The sequence below is a fragment of the Acomys minous genome (assembly GCF_964271855.1).
Source record: "Acomys minous genome assembly, chromosome: 16".
In the NCBI taxonomy this organism is placed as follows: Eukaryota; Metazoa; Chordata; class Mammalia; order Rodentia; family Muridae; genus Acomys; species Acomys minous.
This window is the reverse complement of record NC_140498.1, coordinates 20,367,404-20,386,375: the sequence shown is the minus strand read 5'-3', so window position 1 is coordinate 20,386,375 and position 18,972 is coordinate 20,367,404. Positions and strand designations below refer to the sequence as shown.

Here is an 18,972-nt window from a genome sequence, read left to right as displayed (position 1 = left end):
GCTAGGGGCTGGCGGGGGGGGGGGGGTGTCGGAATGTGAAATCCCCAACATAAAACCCAATTTTAGCGCTGAGGGGGTGCACTTGCCACAAGAGGGAGCCTGAGTGTCTGTATTTGGGGAAATATTTACTCGATGAGGAGCTGCTGTAAGGAGAGCCCTGGGAACTGAGTGTGGGTCTGCAGCAGAGAGAGGGGCAACACGGGGAACTGGGGCAGCCTTCTGTGAGGTCTTTTCCTCAGGGTCATCCGTAAGGATTGGCAGCTGGGCATGTTCCCGTAAGTTGCTCCAAACTAAAGAAATGCCAATATGTTAAGTGTGGGGAATAGAGAGACTCAAGTATAGCTGGGCTTTGTTCAGGGGTCCAGGGACTGCCTTGTCTCTGTGCTTAGTTGTTGTTGTTTGTTTTGTTTTGTTTGAGACAGAGTGTCACTATGTAGCTCTGGCTGTCCTGGAACTCACAATGTAGACCAGGCTGGTCATGAACTCATAGAGATCTGCCGGCCGCTGCCATCCAAGTGCTGGGATCAAAGGTGTGCATCACTGTGCCCAGCTTAATTTTAAAATGTTAGGATGGCTGTAAAGCCCCCACCCCCAGATATGTTCTTGGAGTGCCCCTTCTGAAAGGCGACGTGAGGCACACGGAGGGAGCTGTCGGCATACCATGCATGGACTTTATTTTTCACTGTTTTTTTTTTTAATGTATTGAGTTAGGTGTTTTATTTTATTGTGAATTCTCCAGTATTCAAGGTACAGAACTAATTTTTGAAAGTGAGCTCACGTCAGTGGGCAGATGCAATACGTCAGCATTTTAAGAACAACACGGCTTCTCGTTAGACTATGTCTGCTGTTTAGACTCGCCTAACCCTAACCCTAACCCAGTTTCCCACAGTGCAAAGCGTGGCCCTGTTTTTACCCTCAGTGCTTCCTGCAGCTCCGTACTGAGACTTCTGTCCTGTTTGAATCCTCAGAGTGTGACATGTGCTCTCTTGAGGAAGCCTCGTCCGTGTGACATGTTTTCATACCCTTCTCCTCCTCTGTGATCTCTTCCAGTCAGTGAGTCGTGGTCTGAATAAAGGTTTTCTTGGACCTACTGTTTTGTGTTTCTCTGATATGGAGTGAGTTTTGACCTAGTTGAAAGTGTGTGTGTGTGTGTGTGTGTGTGTGTGTGTGTGTGTGTTGGGTATTGTGTTGGGTTTTTTGTTTTGTTTTGTTTTTTCATTCATGTGGTTTTCCCCAGGCGTTGACTCAATGATTTCTGGAGAGTGTTTTCCAGTGACTGTGCTTTGCAGATGGCTGAGCTGAGGTTACTGGCTAGAATTCTCGCCTCCTGCCAAAGCCCCCACTTCCTGTCCAGTCACCCTTGTCCTCTGGTGGGAATTCCTTAATACACAACACGCTCCTTCCTCCCTCCGGGGTGCCTTCTCTTATGCTTTCTATTGTAGATTTTCTCCACATCAAGACCGATTTGGGATAGCATGGTTGGTCCTCTGTTATGGGAGCTTTTTATATTGAAGACACCCTTGAGGTTTCTTTCCTTTCTGAAAGCGTCTCCTCATCTGAAATTCTTCCCTTTGGTTCTTTACTTTTTTTATTTTTTATTTTTTGTGCTCACTGGGGGAATGGCGACTCCCCAAGAGTCTGCTTCACAGCTTTGAGTTACTAGATATCTGGTCAATCAAATTGAACCCCAGATACAGTTTTATGGTTTTTTTCTCCTTCAAATTTGTGAATTGTGTGAGAGAGTCTAGTAGTGCAGGTTCTCGCCTGTGGACTAAGAGGCAGACCACACCTGAAGGCTTTATTGTCTCCCCTGCCCTCGAGCTGTTCCTCCTGGGGTACAGCAAAAGCGGAGTTCTGCATTGGAGGCTTAGCCCACATTTTTATTAGTTTTTCTATCCACACGAGCTGCTCAGAGGGTGAGGTTGTGCCCCCGAGTGGTGCTTACTTCACTCACCTGTTTGTAACCTTTCTTCCCATGGAGTCTGCTGAGACTTGCGTGTCTGAGATTTTTTAAAAATGTTGATGATATGTTTATTCTTTCTCAACAGTATGAAATTTTTGTCACACTAATTCTACTTTTATGACGTGCTTGTCTCTTGGAAACTCACCCCTAATAACCCATCACACACATTGCTTTTCTCTTTATGGAGTTATTTCTAGGGAACAAATATAACATTTGCCCATAAGCTTGACTTCAGTACTTTAGTTTTCTGTTGATTCTTTAGTTGTCAGTTTGCAGAGTTTCTTCTAAAATGTAATAAAATGTTCAATTGTATGCAAATATTCCTCCATAATCTGATAGTGGGAACCAGCTTTAGAAATGCCCCTAACTGCTTAGCATGGTGGCACACACCTGTCATTCCACATCTGGTAAGTGGAGGCAGGAGAATCTGGAGTTTCAAGCCAGCCTCAGCTACATAGTTAATTCAAGGCCAACCTGGGCTACCTGAGACTCCTATCTCAAGAAACAAAGAAAATCAATAGAAAAAAAATGTTTCTGAAATACTCTTTATTATTCTGAATGCTTTTATTTCTAAATGTGAAATTCTCCCTAAATAGTTTTCATCTCTGGGGATTTGGAGGTGGGGGGCTGCTCTGAGTGTTGGACAGACAGAAATGAAATGCTGACATCTTTCAGTAGTACCTTTGGCACTGAGGTAACTTCACCCAGGGAATCTATCTCCCCCTCTTGCCTTCCACAGGCACCAGGCAAGTGCAAGCCAACACACACAAACACACAAGCAAAACACCCGTACACAAACAGCAAACAAATAAAACTTGAGATTATGTCTGGTCTACCACTTACTAGGTGGGTGACCTTGGCCAAGAGAATTCGTTTCTCTCAGTTAAGAACACTCACAGTCTCTTTGGAGGCATCTGATCACCTGGAGCTGGAGATACAAGATGTTTGTGAGCCATGTGCTGGGAGCCTAACTCCAGTCCTCTGGAAGAGTAGCAAGTGCTCGTCACCTCGGAGCTAACATTCAGCCACCAAAAGGCTATTTTGAAAGGATGTGGAAAAGGCGGTAGGTTGAGACATACAACCTAAGATTGCCAGAGCCGGGCAATCTTAGACAAACGGGACAGGAACAACCCTGTTATAAAATCAGAGGAATTGAGGAAGTCCTGACAAAAGAGGAAAATTTGAAACAGCAGTTTCCCCTCCACAGGACAGGTATTCCCAGTGGCTGTTGGTGGGGTCCACAAACATGAGGAAACTTTAGCCTCCCCGGAGCAGGATGACACGGGCACTTGTGATGTGTCTCCCCTCTGGGCAGGACAAAGGAGAGCTGATGGAGGTGGCTTCCCCAGTCCAGAAGAGGGACTGAGACGGACACTGCAAGCAAGTTCAGCACTGCCTCACCACAGCACGGCCACGTTACCAGGAGAGTGTTGGGAATGTTGGGAGCCATCGCTCTCTGCACCGTGTGGAGCTCACAGGGTGAGTGGGATGTGCGAAGGGAACTGCTGAAGCTGTGCCTCAGCCAGCTTGCAAACTGTACTCCTGAAAGGTCCCGAGCACTGCGTTTCTGCCACGGTTAAGGTACATAAGTGGTCACTCGTTAACACTATGAAATCTAGAAGTAGAAGGGATTGCTCTCCCTAGCAGCTGCCTTGAGATTAACCATCAGGGTGGAGAAAAGCCTTTCTCAGGAACCTGAAGTCTCATCTTAAACCTGGCAGAACAGAAGAGAGCATGTGGGAGAAACTTTTTTTTTTTTAAAGACAAGGGTCTGTCGAGAGCAGCGATGCAGCCACGCCTAAAGATGGCGCTGGCTTCCGCCTTCCACCCTCCCGACGGTGAGTGCTCTCCCTAGTAAACAAGTCCTTATATGGCTATCAGCACGGGCATCAAGCCTTACGTCTCCATGACTCATTTCAGACCTATGGGGAGGCTACACGTGGCTCTCCCTGATTGGCTCTTGCTGAGGGTATAAGCCTTTGCCTGCCTGGGGGCGGGGCCATTCTCCGCCAAGCGAAGCTGTTGAAGATTCATTCCTGAGTAAACCATCTTGAGAAGGAACCCAGTTGTCTTGAGTCTTATTCCTGCTGGTCAGGAAGGGCGCAGACAAGGGTCTCTCTAAATAGCCCTGGCTAGTCTCAAACTCACAGAGATCTGCCTGCCTTTAGCTCCTAAGTGCTGGGATTAAAGGCGTGCACACCACTCCTGGACTGGAGAACACAGTTATCTATCTCATGGGTCCTGAAAATGCACACTAGAGGTCAAAGGTGATGTGGGGGCTAGTCCCATCAGCCATGTCGATAGTTCATGCTGCTTCAGATTAGAAAAGAACAGAATGGTACCCAGGCAGTTGGCTCTCCTAGTCAAGGCACTGCTAATTATTTGGTAGAACGCCATAAGGCCAATGACCGGCCAAACACCACTATAAGACATTCAAGTTGGCCCAGGCATATTTAATTGGCTCTTTATTGCCTTTCTGCCTCCTGGGAAAGGGATGAATGAATGAGCATAATTTCACAAGCTACACCTGAGGAAGATAAGCTCAGAGAAAGCGAGATGGCAGCCACCATCCTAGGATGTCACCAAGATAAAAGAGACTGTCGCCCCAATTCAGGCTTCAGCCCCAACATAGCACTTGCCATTGTTACTAATCAAGAGACAAACATCAAACTTAGAAATGTGACTCTCAAGCTGGACACTTGGGAGGCCGAGGCAGGAGGATCACCAACAACTTGAGGCCACCTTGGACTCCTTGGTGACTTTTGGACAGGCTGGCTTACAGAGAGCTTGTCTCAAAGCAAACCATCACAAAACCAAAAGGAACTGGAAAACTCCTACAGACTCAAAGTAAAGACATAGGTTGGTTTGTGTGACTGAGGACCCGGCAGGTAGGCTGGACCATGCTGAAAGCAGAGGTCAGGAGCAGGGAACACGGTGCTACAGGTTAGCACCCAACCTGCAGGCCTAGCCATATGAGACTGCAGAGGATGTGTGCGCACACACCCCGGGGAGTGCCAATAACCTCTTAAATGCCCCTTTACATGCAGAAGGAAGGCCGTGTGAGTCATCAGTCCCTTAACAGGAGTCACCTGCCTCCTGTTGGGCTTTATTTGCTGAACATTGAATTTAGGTTTTGAGGGAGCTCAAATCTTCCATCTAGGTGTGTGCAACACCCCAGAGTCTGACACAATATACAAAAGCATCGTCTTTAAGTTGGGGCAGAGTTGTCCCTCCCACTTTAGCGGGCAAGACTGCCCAACTTCATAAAGTGGCACTTCTACAAGCCAGGAACTAGGAACTTGCCTCCTGGAATGAGTTTCCTGGCTCGTGTGTCTCCATTGTTATGAGTGTACCCCCTTGGAGGGGTACAGAGCTTCTGTTCCTCCAGGTGTGGAAGAGAGTGTCTCCAGGGGTGGCATATATGAAGTGGCATGGTTGTGAGCGTGATTTCTAGGAAAAATATTGACGGTGAAAGAGCTGTCTGCAGGACTAGCCCGTCACAGCCTTCTGGGCCTGGGTCTGCTCAGCATGTACACCACGGTCAGAACAATAGAGTCTTTAAGTGGTAGGATGCCCCGGTGGAGGAAAAGAAATGAACTTTCAAATATATAAGCAGGAATTATAAGCATAGTGCTTTTATAGAGCACAATTAATACCTTCAGAAATCCAGATAAAGGCTGGGCGAGGAGCAGGATGTAGAGTTAATAGTATGGGCGTGGCAGATAGATAGACTCTAATGCAGTAGCTACAGAGGACTGACCAGGAACAGGAAATGGGTCAGAGCATCTGAGTCCCAGCCTTAGAGTCCTTGTCTTGTATCAATTGTAAATGGGGAGATGGCAAGTCACAAAAATAGAAGTGGCCAGGAATATCAACCATGACCAGATAGTGGGGCTCATCCTCCTTAAAACTGAGCAAGCCCCTGACTCCTGTGGACAGACACTGTAACTTTCCTATGCTGTGGAACGGCTATCGGGGAAAAGCCCCTCTATGGGTATCCTACCAGGGTCACAGTTAGCCAAGGCCTTGTATAACTGGGTGACACAATACCTTCGATGCCCTTTTGCCTCCAGAAAGAGACCTTGGGTTCTGAAAGATGGATTTGGGCGCAAAATCTAGAGCCATGGCACTGCTGATCTTGCGGTTCCAATTTGCATTATGGATGAGGTCCAGGGTGGTGAGAACAAGGACATGGTGACAAGAGCTGGAGCCAAGACAGAGGAGTATCACACAATGCAAATGAACCCTCCCAGAAGAGCACAGGTAAGGAGCAGGAGGCAGGGAGACTCACGAGATTTGACAGGAGGTGGCGGAGACTCACAAGAAGTATGATTTGAGTGATTCTTGACTCCTGCATGGGTCACTGACTGCACCCGCCTTACACTGGGCACCAGGGACGTCGGGGAGAGGAGACAAATGCTTCTATTAAAAGACAGCAGCTTTCTTACGTAAGAAAATCTAGAACAAAATACATAAAGACCATTTTCTTCCTTTTTTTTTTTTTGGTTCCTTAAGTTATCATTTTATAATTGTTTTAACAAATTGTAAGTTTGCCAAACTGACATTTATACTTTTAATGAAGTTTCTTTTTGGTTCTAGTAGTTGGTAACTCAGGGCAATAAAAAAGAAGTATTACTATCCAACTGAGGTGTGTGTGTGTTTTCCATTCTTCAAACTCTCAAGACCCATGACCTCGTGAAAGCTGGTGCTCAGTTAATACAAGCGCCCTGGCAGAAGGCTTTCTGTGGCTCCCTATGCATTCTCTATAATCAATAATTACTGGCATCGTTCCTACAGCACTTCCAAATGAACCACCTTCCTATCACGTTTCCTCAACATGATGCCTCTGGTGGTGAATGAGGTTTGCAGTCTGGTTGAAGGCCTTCCCACACTTCTTACACTTATAAGGTTTCTCTCCCGTGTGAATTCTCTGATGCTGAGTGAGGTGGGTGCTTCGGATAAAAGCTTTCCCACAGATCTTACATCTGTATGGTTTTTCTCTCGTATGAATCCTCTTATGTTGGGTAAGGGCCGAATGGTCACTGAAGGCTTTCTCACATACCTCACACATGTAAGGCTTTTCCCCAGTATGGATTCTCTGATGCTGCGCCAGGGCCGACTGGTCCCTGAAAGCTTTCTTACACAAGCCACACCTGTAAGGTTTCTCTCCGGTGTGAATTTTCCGATGTCGCGCAAAGGATGAATTATCCCTGAATGCTTTGCCACAGTCACTACATTTATATGGTTTCTCCCCCGTGTGAATTCTCTGGTGTTCAGTGAGGGATGAGTTTACCCTGAAGGCCTTTCCACACTCACTGCACTCAAAGGGTTTCTCTCCAGTATGTATTCTCTGGTGCTGAAGAAAACTTGTACTCTGATTGAAGGCTTTCCCACATTCGTTACATTTATAGGGTCTCTCGCCGCTGTGAATGTTATGGTGCTTGGTAAGATGTGCTCTGCAAACGAAAGCTTTGTCACAAATGTTACACTGGAAAGGTTTCTCTCCTGTATGTATTCTATGATGGTGGGAAAGATGTATGTTCCGGATAAAGGCTTTTCCACAAACGTTGCACTCAAAAGGCTTTTCTCCGGTATGGATTTTCTGGTGGTAGGTAAGTGAAGAGCTCACGGAGAAGGCCTTGCCACAGACCTTACATTCATACGGCTTCTCCCCGGTGTGACTCCTTTGGTGATGGATAAGATGTGTACTCTGGTGAAAGGCCTTCCCGCACTCTCTACATTCATAGCGTTTTTCTCCACTTGGCGTTTTCTGACGTGTGTCGAGCTTTTCAGTATGACTTTTCCGATGTTTCTTAAGGGTCAAACTCTTGGAGAAGGCTTTCACGCACTCACCGCATTCAAAAGCTTTTTTGATGGCTTGAGACCTCTGACTTTGAACAGGCAATGCACTCACCACGCAGCCCCTCTCAGGCCCCTTGACCTTCTGCTCACTGAGCTTTGGTGGAGTGTCCTGTGAGGCGAAGACCACTTGCTGCAACCTGACCTCCTGACCTTCCTGGCATTGCCAACCTAACAGGTCAGCACGCTCGCAGGGAATCTCTCTGGTGACTCTGTCTTCCGTTATCCATTGATCTGGTTCTCTTTTAGGGATAGCAGCCTTGAGAAATGTCTTACTCGTGGTCATGGTAATCCCACCTGAAAGACATTGAGAACGGAAATGTCGCACTTACCCTGGAGGAACAGCTTGACGGAAGGAACTGAGCAGCCTGTTAACAATGTAACAAAGAAACTGCAGCTCATGTTTGCAATCCCCCCATTTGAGAGGTTGAAGCAAAAGGGCCACCATGAGCTTGAGGCTAACCTGGGCTAAAGGGTAAAATTTGGAGGCTCGAGATATAGCTTAGTGGTTAAGAACATTGGCTGTTCCTTCACAAGGCCAGATTCGGTTCCCAGCTCCCGCATAGTGGCTAGCATCTGCCTGTGACTACAGTGCCAGGACATCTAATGGCCTTTGCGTGTCCCAGGCATGCATGTGGTACACAGACATACAAATAGGCAAATACACACACACAAATTATCATCATTATCATCATCTTTTTAAAAAGAGAGAATACTGTATCTCAAAAATTTCTCTAGAGGGAGAGAGAGAGGTATCATAAGCTTGGGCAGAAGGTTCTAGGAGACAGCACAGAAAAACCATGATCAAAATATATTGTGTGAAAAATTTTTAATCAAAGAAAGCACACAAAAACACTAAGAGACTTAAAAATTCTCTAATGTGGACCATACTAAGCTAACAAATAAGGGGAGCCGGTATATGGCTATTTTGTCCAGTGATAGGGTCTTTATGGCAACCCCAACACTGCCAAAACAAAACCTTGAGTCTAGGGGTCAACACTTGGCAGCAGGAAACCCTCAAGACCGTCACCAATGCTCTACGCCTTCTAGACTTATTTGAGTATTTATATGGCAGAAGTTAATGTGTTCCTAGGCTGCATGAAATGCTAAGGTAGAGTGACGAAACAAGGATGTTCAACTGCATATGCAGAAGCAGTGTCCCCAAAATGGTACCGTGACATCTGCCTGAGGGAAACACTACAGAGACACAAAAGCAAGAGCAGAAGTCAAGGGACGATGTCCACTCACTAGAGAGCATCTGGCCTCCCAACAGAAGAGAAGCTGTGAATCCGGGGGAGGAGCACAGTGGTCACATAGAAATGGAAGTAGACATGGCCCCATGGGTCATCTGACCAAATAATCCCATGCTGCGAAGGACAAGTCCACACCTACTAAACAGTGTTAAAAGAACCTAACTGCCAAACTCAAAAGAGAACGTCAACCAAAAGGAAAAAACATCTTCAGAGAGTAAACACAAGATAGATACTGCCCTACAAAGAAGTAAAAGCCAGGGCCGGCCGCAGGCCCATCTTCAAAGGAAACCATGAATGTCCCTGGGAGATGGAAAAACAAATCTGTGGGAATATGAAATGTAAGGAATGAGCAGTAGAAAAAGTACATTTTGGACAGTAAATATTGATTATATCATATAATAATTGTACTGCCTTGACTTTTTTTTAAAAAAGATTTATTTATTTATTTATTATGTATACAATGTCCTACCTGGATATGTGCCTGCCCGCCAGGAGAGGGTGCCAGATCTCCTTATAGATGGTTGTGAACCACCATGTGGTTGCTGGGAATTGAACTCAGGACCTCTGGAAGAGCAACCAGTGCTCTTAACCTCTGAGCCATCTCTCCAGCCCCCCTGCCTTGACTTTTGTAGAATTAAAATACACAGGAAAAGTATATGACAGAACAGCACAAAAGAGGGGACAAGGAACCATTTTTATACTGAAAAGTTCGAGCAATGGTCAGGAATTTTATTTTTCTTTGTTTTGAGACAGCATGTCAGGTATCTCAGCGGCCTCCAACTCACTATGTAGCTGACAATGACCTTGAATTTGTAACCCTCCTTCCCTCACCTCCCAGGTGCTGAGGTCGCAGCATGAAGCCTGGCTTATGTGGGTCTGGGGTTGAACCACAGCTTGATGAATGCTACGTGAGTACTCAACCAGCTGAGCTACATCCCCCGTCCTGTGTGACGACACGTAAAAAACATTATTATTTTGGATAATAAAAATCTGGTTTCAAATATTACACTTACCACTAAAAGGCTAAGGACTGTAAATCAACAAGCGAATACAGGATAAACGTGGAACAATAAAAACAATCCAATAGAAGGGAAGAAAGATAAAAAATAAGGAATTTAACGCAGGTGAATGAAGTGTACAAAGAGGAGAGCGGACATCAACCTCCACACACAGAGTAAGGAATCTAAATAAACAGAGCCACAGGCCATCAGAAAAGAAACAGGGAAACGCAGCAGACACTAAAATAGCAAAGATGTAAGAATGGAAAGGATTTAAAATGTTAAAAAAAAAAAAAAAGACGGTGCTTATAGTAGTCTGAGACAAATCTCACAGCATTAGAGAAGACAGATCATTGGCAAAGGGACGTAATAGGGACTGTCTCCACCTGCGTGCACACACGGGACAGAGCCTCAAAATGTTCGAAGTCAAAATCAGAGCAAACAGAAGGAAAGTGATACATCTCCGCATAGCTGACACATCAAAGGAGAAACCATGACAACAGTTAGAATCTGCTGAACTGACAGGTGCTGCAAGTACAGATATGAGCAGGAGCTCACAGGACACTAAAGCTTTCAAATGTAGGAAATAGATGGATATATTGACTATCAATCCCAAGAGGAAATTAAATCCAGTGAAGAAGGAAATAATAAAGGAAACAAGCTACCAAGGGATTTAAGTAAGAGTTAAAAACCCGATAAGCCTTCGGTGAGACAAGTGAAGACAGGAATGGAGGGCACGTGACCATTGTCAGGTTTCTGTAGCGTTCACGTGAGGCGCCTGCATGGATTTTCCTTGCCTTTCCCCACATAGAGTGTATAACACCTCACATGCTAAGGCGGCATCAGGACAGATGTCATAATGGCTTAAAGCCTGCCTCAAGGGAATAAGACATCCTCTGGCTTCTGTGTATGTGGGCACCTGAACATACACACACACACACACACACACACAGAGAGAGAGAGAGAGAGAGAGAGAGAGAGAGAGAGAGAGAGAGAGAGAGAGAGAGAGAGAGAGAATAAAATTATAAATGAAACTCTTGTGTAGTTACACCCAAAGAAAATTGAAAACTAAAGAGTATGAGACCCAGAGACCTAATATTAGTAAATGAGAGACATATAAAAATGACCGGCAGCTACTTGAGATGTAACGTCTGGTTGTTTCCTTGGGATCCTGTCTGATTGAAAATAATACGGAGGAGGAAAAAAAACATGAGAGTTCTGGGGTCGGTTGGGTTTGTGCTGATCCCGACCTTCCAACCAAGAGCAGCACCCGTCCAAACGCAGTATCTTCTCGGGGTGGGGTTAGCTGCAGAGTGCATCTGACATTCTTGCTTTGCAGGACATGAAGGATTAAATGTGTCAGGAGGCAAAAAAAATGCCTACCCCAGACCACCCCGCACAGTACTTAACTGTCACTTCTCTCTGTTAGCTGCTGGCCCGGAGGATAGAAAACGTAAAAAGCAAAGCCAGATATCATGATGTTTCTCTTTCTGTGATTAAAAATAACTGTCTTAAGAACGAGTGCTGGCAAGGACGTGGGCAAAGAGAACTCCTTATCTGCTGCCGGTGGGAGTGTGCAATACAGCCATATGGAAATCAGTATGGAGGTTTCTCTAAAAAAATTAAAAATAGAATTACCATATGACCCGCTATCTCATGCCTGAACAGATACCCAAAGCGTGCTACGTCCTACCACATCCCATCCGTGCTTAATTTGCAATAGCAGGAAAACGGGTCCATCTTAGCTGTCCATCAACAGGAAATGATAATGAAAATGTGGTAAACATATATAGTGAATTTCATGAAACCATAAAGAAAAATGCAAGTTTCAGGAAAATGGAAGGAGAGGGAACATATTATATTATTGGAGGTAACACAGACTCAGAAACATTTATAGGGCAGTGCGTGGCACACACTTTTAATCCCAGCACTCAGGAGGCAGAGGCAGGTGGATCTCTGAGTTCGAGGCCAACCTGGTCTACAAAGTTCCAGGACAACAGGGGCTACACAGAGAAACCCTGCCTCAAGCCAGCAAACAAAATTACATGTTCTTGCTCGTTACATCCTGGCTTGTAACGTTGTAACCTAAGGCAATTATATAGAATAGTTTCAGTGTCTGAATTTTGACTGGGACCTGTCACTGGAGGTCAGGTATAGTAATTTGTCAATACTTAAAACGTTGGAGATTTTTGGGCTGGTAAGACGGCTCCGTGAGGTAAAGCAGTTGGTTGTCAAAGAACACCAAAATTCATAGACTATTCTATAGGGGTGAGTTAAAGATTTTCTTTATTTCCCTATACTGGGAAATTGAACCTAGGTCCTAGATTTGCGATATCCAGCTATTAACTATTTTTTGTTTGTTTGTTTTTTTCAAGACAGGGTTTCTCTGTATAGCCTTGGCTGTCCTGGACTCCCCTTGTAGACCAGGCTGGCCTCGAACTCACAGCGATCCACCTGCCTCTGCCTCCCGAGTGCTGGGATTAAAGGCGTGTGCCACCACACCCGGCTGCTATTAACTATAAAATATAAACTTCTGCCTATTTCACTGGATTACAGTGAAAAAATAGCAGTAGATTTCTTAAAAGATAACTTTACAGGTCAAGTGTGGTAGCACACGCCTTTAATTCTAGCACTCAGGAGGCAGAGGCAGGGGGTTCTCTGTAAATTCAGGGTTAGTCTGGTCTACATAGCAAGTTCCAGGACAGCCAGGGTTATGTCGAAACTCTGTCTTTAAAAAAAAAAAAGACATTTTACAGCCTGTAACACACTACAGGAAAATGCAATGTTACAGCATCCTAGGTAAGGTAGGGAATTTCTCAAAGACTTCAAAATAGCAGAAAGACATAATCCCATATTTGAGTCACAAGCCCCAGCAGACTTCTCAGGAAAGCCACCGAGCTGCCATGTTCTCTCTGTCCCAGGCAGCAAGTCTCACTAGCAGCCACACACTGTGCTGGGTGTGAGCAGTGTAGCCAAGTGTGCGGCAATACTGCCCCTCTGGCACCTGTAGCCAAGCACAGAGCCTGGCACAGGAGGGCAGTTAAAGGAGGTTGAACAGACCTCCCTGTGGTTACAGAAAACAAGAGGGAGGTGAGGACATGTGTGGCTGCATCACTAGAAAAAGAGGTGCTTCAGCGAACACAGAACTGTCTCCAGAGTCCTAAGAAGGCTCCTCGCTAGAGACGTGCAGGCGGCTTCTGTATGTTAGATTTAAGAAGGCCACTCCAACCCAAGAGTGAGACAAGCAGACTGCTAATTTTAAATTTTTATTTTTACTCATGTGTAAGAGCGTGTGTGCAGTGTGCCTGTGGAAGCCAATTGAGGATGCTGGATCCACAGGAGGTGGAGGGAGGTCCAGGCAACTGTGAGCTGTCCAGTGTGGGGGCTGGGAACTGAAGAGGGAGGACAAGCACTCTTCACTGCTGGCCGCCTCTCCAGCCACAGACTACCAATACATGTGAACCACGGAGAGAAAGAAGGGGCCAGACATAATCAGACTTTTATAATGAATGTCAGTTTGGGAATGCATGCCGGGACAATGTGCCCTGGCCTGTCACATTTGCTGAGACCTCAAGCCTACCCCCCTCCCCACCTGGGATCCTCCCAATGTCTCCCACATGCACAACCCTCACCGAGAACAAAGCCCTCCGGAGCATCCTGTGACATGCACTCTTCTGCTTTTTCCAGGTGAAAAAACAAATCTGGTTTGGATCCTAAGAGCCCTGTTTTTCAAGGAGGTAGAAAATAAAACCCGACCTTATCTGTTCAAAATTGAGATAAAAGTCATCATAAAGATGAGACATGGAGCTGGGCGTGGTGGTGCATGCCTTTAATCCCAGCACTCGGGAGGCAGAGGCGGGCGGATCACTGCGAGTTCGAGGCCAGCCTGGTCTACAAAGTGAGTCCAGAACAGCCAGGGCTACAGAGAGACCCTGTCTCGAAAAACAAAACAAACAAACAAACAAACAAACAAAAAAGATGAGACATGGTCCTCAGAATTTTCTGGAAATGGTGATTAGACAGGAAGGAGAGCATGTTTGCAAGGGCTGGGGCAAGACGGCTTAGGTCCCGAGGCAGAGAGTCTGTTCCCACTCCCCCCTCACTTGTGACACATCTTTAGGTAAGGCTTCAATAGACTCAGGGGACAACAAGAAGATAAATACAGTAAGAGCGAAGGCGGCAGCAGCAGTGAGGCCAACCCAATCTGTTGTATGGCTGCTCGGGGTCCCTGATGAGTCCTGCAAGGGTGAAGCTAAGCCCCGTGGTGTCCAGCTTACCCAGCCAGAGCAGGTTGCTGTAGTTCTCCATCATCACCTCCCTGTACAAGGCCCTCTGGGCAGAGCTCAGCCGTCCCCACTCCTCCTGCGTGAAGACCACAGCCACATCCTTGAAGGTCACCAAGTCCTGTAACAGAGAACCTTTGCTTACCAACCAGGGGATACCGCAGGAAAACGCAGAGACTGGCTGTCCCAGCAGCTCACAGGGACCATTAGCCAGCAGGAAGCTGGTGTTCAGGGGACAGGCTAGGCATATCCTCAGCATCTCCTGGACGCTGAGCTTTGTGCTAAAGATATACTTTGTCCCCAACTTTGACACCAATGGTAGAGAAGGAGTGAGAGTGTGCACTTGTTCACTGTGCCCGCAACACCTCCCATCTCTCTCGGCAGCTCTGATGTAGCCGGGCTAACATCTCAGCACACACATATTTCCATGTTTGGGGTGATGGTGATTTCGATAAGCAAATGGCACCAGCAGTAGTGTAAAAGCACAGTACTGTTCAGCGGCTAACACTTGGTAAGGACATCAAATATCGATACACTTACTGTACTCTTTTTAAACCATTATTTTAGGGTATCCTCCAACATACCCAAGAAATCTTTACTGTGGAACAATATGCCATGTTTCAGCAGCAGCAATCTCACGTGTTTCATGTTTTCCACATCTCTGGATTACACTAGGAGGCCGTGTTAAATGGCTGACCCAGACCATCTAGGTTTGCAGAAACACCCTCTGTGTGTTCACATAAAGAAGAAACAGCTTCATGATGCACTTCTCAGAATGCACTGTGTCTGTCAGTGGCGCATGACCACTGGTTTCAGTGATTTTACTTTTCTTCAACTGCTCATCTGCCCACCCCGACACATGTGTGAGTGTGTATACACACACATACACACACATACACGGAGACACACACAGATACACAGACACACACAGACACAGACACACAGATACACACACATACACACACACACACACAAAGACACACACACCATGGGAGTAATCGTTCTGTACCACGACACCATGTCTTCTCTGATTATAACTTATCACTTCCTTGGAAATTCTGAACGCGGAAAGAAAGAGTCTCTCTCAGGAACCTGAACTCTAGCATGGAAAACAGCACGCGGCACACTGTGATTGTTTGAGCTGACTATGAAGCCAGGGACCTAGTGCGCAATGAGGAAAAGGGGTCAGGTAAAGAAAGCAAAGGGTCTAAGAGGAAGGACTCTAGGTACACTCGAGACTCCAAGTCCACAGCCAAAGTCTGGTTGTACCTTTGCCTTTGGATGTGGGGCCAGTCCAGTATCTCAGCTAAGTTTGCTACCTGTGCCCAAAGCCTCCGTGCTCAGGAATGAGGCCAGGAGCACAGGCTGACGTGGACCCAGGAATGCACTGATCAAGAACTGTTGTTCACCTCTGCTTTCTAACACAGCTCACAGACCTGGCACGTTTTATAACCCTAAGCTACCCTGCCTGGTGGCAGCCAAATTACAGTAGCCTGCAAACAACATAAGTAGTATTTAACTGCCATGCCTCAGGTATGGCGTGGCATACCTCCAAGGTCTATGTGCCTGGTACCCAGTGTGAAGGTGTGGGGACGTGGGAAACCTTTAAGAGCGGGAGCTTCTATGGGACATGAGCAGGTCCTGGAGCCCCGTTCTCTGAAGGGTTCAGTGCACATATTTTGGTAACGGGGGAATGGGGCAGGTCTCTCCGGACTGCAGTGGCTTTTATGAGCAGCACAGTGCTGTCAAGGGAAGTTAACTCCCTTGGCACCCTCTTGCTTCCTCTCATCTTGCAGCACTCGCCACACCCTTCTCTTTCCAGTCACTACCCATGATGCAACACAGAGCCCTTGCAACACATGGCTGCCCAGTCTTGAACTTTCGGCCTCTAAATAAAGCTCTTTTGATTAAAAAGCAAACAAAAACCCAAAACCAGCCAACAGAACAAGAGGAGAACGAGCAGGCAGCAAGCTAGAGCTGGTTGGCGGCTCACCCAGCTTCCCACCTCCCATACATTCCTTGTCCCAGAAAGCTAAAGACTTAAAAGCAAAGAAATTAGAATAGTCAGCCTCTTCATGTAGCCCAGGCTGGCCTTCAACTTTCAGTCTTCTTGCTGCAGTCGGCCAAGTGTTAGGATTACAGGTGCAAGCCACCACGCCCCAGCTTTGTGGATGGTATGTGTGAGTGAGTGTGTGCCAGTGTGCATGTGTGTGAGTTGGTGAGCGTTCATGTGTGACTATGAGTGTGTGTTTAGTGTGTGTGAATGGGTGGTTGTAGGTGTGAGGGGTGTGAGTATGTGTATATATGTGTGTGTATGAGTGTGGATGTACGTATATGAGTGAGTGTGTGTGTGCATGTATGTGAGTGTGTGAATATGTGTGAGTGCGTGTGCATGAGTTTGAGTTTGTGTGTCTGTGTGAGTGTATGTGGATGTAGTGTGGTGTGTGTATATAGGTGTGGGGTGTGTGGGTGTGTGTATGAGTGTATGTGCACGTGTGTGTATGAACATGTGTATAAGTGTATGTGAGTGTATATGTGTGTGCTCGTATGCACGAATGTGTGTACGTGTGTATGTGTGTGTGTGTGTGTGTGTGTGTGTGTGTGTGTGTGTGTGTGTGTTTCTGGGCTCTGAGCCTAGGGCTTTATCCATGCTAACCAAGAGCTCTATCACAAAGCTATACCCCTAACCTGTAGAAGTAGAATTCTTCACATTTTTTTACTGCTATTAAATATTCTTCTGAAACAAAAGTTACATGGCATCTTCTAAATAAATAAAAGAGGAGTCTAGGAAACCCCATGTTCACGGGGAAAAGTTTGAATTCTTTCTTTTGGCTCTATGTCAGATCCTATCTTTACCATTTGGACTCCCACCTTACTGACTAACAAAGTGCAAAGGTTTTCGTTTCATACTAGCCTAGATTCCTGCCCAGCCGTGCCACTTACACGATGTACAGAAAGCTCCAAGGCTCACTATGAAGAGATGTGGGGTGGGAGGGGGCAACTGGGGAGACTGGAGTAAAAGGAGAACTTCTGGTTAGAGCAAACGAGCTTATAATCTTCAAGTCAAGAGCACAGCTGTGGGGTGGGGCACGACACAGGACGATGACAATGATGACATGCAACACTCCTTTCCACTCACCTGGACCAGGGCTGGGAGGTGGCTGACAGCCATTCCTTCTTCTCTGGTGACCTGAGGACCACCAAGCACAAAGGAGGCAGGTGAAGAGCTTTCCAACTATGGGATTCCTCAGGCTAGAAGCATCTGCACATCTGTGATGAGAGGGCTGGGTCAAAGGTCACACAGGGAGCACTCCTGAATATTGACATCCTTGCATTCTCAGTCCTCCCAAAGCAATGAGTTCTTTGGTCAGTTTATTTCCAATGTCCTATTGTTTTGGAAGGTATTTTGAAAGTATTTGTTTTTTGCTGTCTCCTACCCACAGCAGAGGCAGCCACTCCTGGATTCATCCCTCCAATAAACCTGGCTGCTGTGAGTCTCTTGTCAGAAGAGGAAAAGGAGAAGAAATGAGGGAGTGGAGCTCAGGTTCCAAGGCTCCCCAGGTCCTCAGGGTTTAGGGGCAACCCTTCCCTGGGCGCTGCATCGTCTCTGCTGGAGAGGCCTCCTCTCAGAGCTGTGAGGTTCCTGGGCTCCTGTGCCTCAGGGCACCCTTGGGACACTGTCCTAGCTCTCCCAGTTGTGGATACCCTTCCACCCGAGTACTGGAAGGGAGGCCACCCACACCCACACAACAACAAGGAGGAGGGTAGAGTGGATTTCTTTCTCATGAAAGGGGAGGAGAGTTCAGCAGGCCAGATCTTCAGCACTTTGGAAACCTCGCAAGCCAAGCTTGTGTGGCCTCCAGGTTCTCCTTCTCTGAGCTCCGTTAAGTGACCTGGAGGCAAAAGCAGTTTATTTGTGTGCTGTGCGAGTAGGGGTTGAGGGAGGGAGGAGGAGTGTGTGTGTGTGTGTAGGGGGGGGGTGTTATTTACACAAGCCACCCTCTACCGCTTTGTCACGTGCAGGGACTACACTGCAGTTGTCCTGTTCACAAGTACCTCAGACAGGACTTGGAGGGTCACCGGGAATATGCCCATCAGTTGGGATCAACTGTCTTCTTCCTGAGTCTGCTCCAAGAAACTCTAGAGGTCCTGACCCAAGCTTCTCCACATGCAATAGGGAATCTTTCAGCTCTACCACAAGACCGCGCTGCCGGTCCTTTCTGTGTGGAGTCAAACCTCAGCGCATTCTGTGCCAAGTTAAAGGCATGGGATTCATGTCCTCTAAAATGGACCACGACCCACCCTTGGTCGGTCTCCCCTCCGTCCTGAACCCTCGCCCGACCTGACTGTCGTTTTCCCGCTTGGTTTGGATGCGGCTGGTCACCGCCGGGCTGCTCTTTGAGGAGAGTCTACCTCTGTGATAGAGCATCGCCACCACATAGCAGTCAGGACACAATGAGCGGGAGCTTGTAACGGCGGCTAAGCACTGCTCCGGGAGCCCGGGAGTCTAGTTCGAACAAATCTCGGTGCTAAAGCAATTAGATTTCGGGGCTTCTTTTCCCAGAACACGGGAGACAAGAGTGATGACGTGCGCCTGCGCACAGTGGCTCTACTGG

General features: G+C 46.9%; 1 protein-coding gene across 3 annotated transcripts; it reads right to left on the bottom strand.

Annotated features, from left to right (window-relative positions):
- Positions 1–4,925: 4,925 nt before the first annotated feature.
- On the bottom strand, positions 4,926–18,930 carry ZNF454 (zinc finger protein 454). 3 transcript variants are annotated; one of them, XM_084761578.1, is made up of 4 exons: positions 18,699–18,930; positions 17,496–17,626; positions 14,351–14,477; positions 4,926–8,119 (listed from the first exon to the last, which is right to left on the bottom strand). In XM_084761578.1, the coding sequence occupies exons 2-4, from the start codon at positions 17,526–17,528 to the stop codon at positions 6,786–6,788; spliced, it is 1,494 nt and encodes a 497-aa protein (XP_084617704.1). In that variant the 5' UTR covers positions 17,529–17,626; positions 18,699–18,930; the 3' UTR covers positions 4,926–6,785. The 3 variants fall into 3 exon arrangements, with proteins under 3 accessions (XP_084617704.1, XP_084617703.1, XP_084617705.1); XM_084761577.1 differs by having other exon boundaries at positions 17,496–17,546; XM_084761579.1 differs by lacking the exons at positions 14,351–14,477; positions 18,699–18,930 and having other exon boundaries at positions 17,496–18,680.
- Positions 18,931–18,972: the final 42 nt, after the last annotated feature.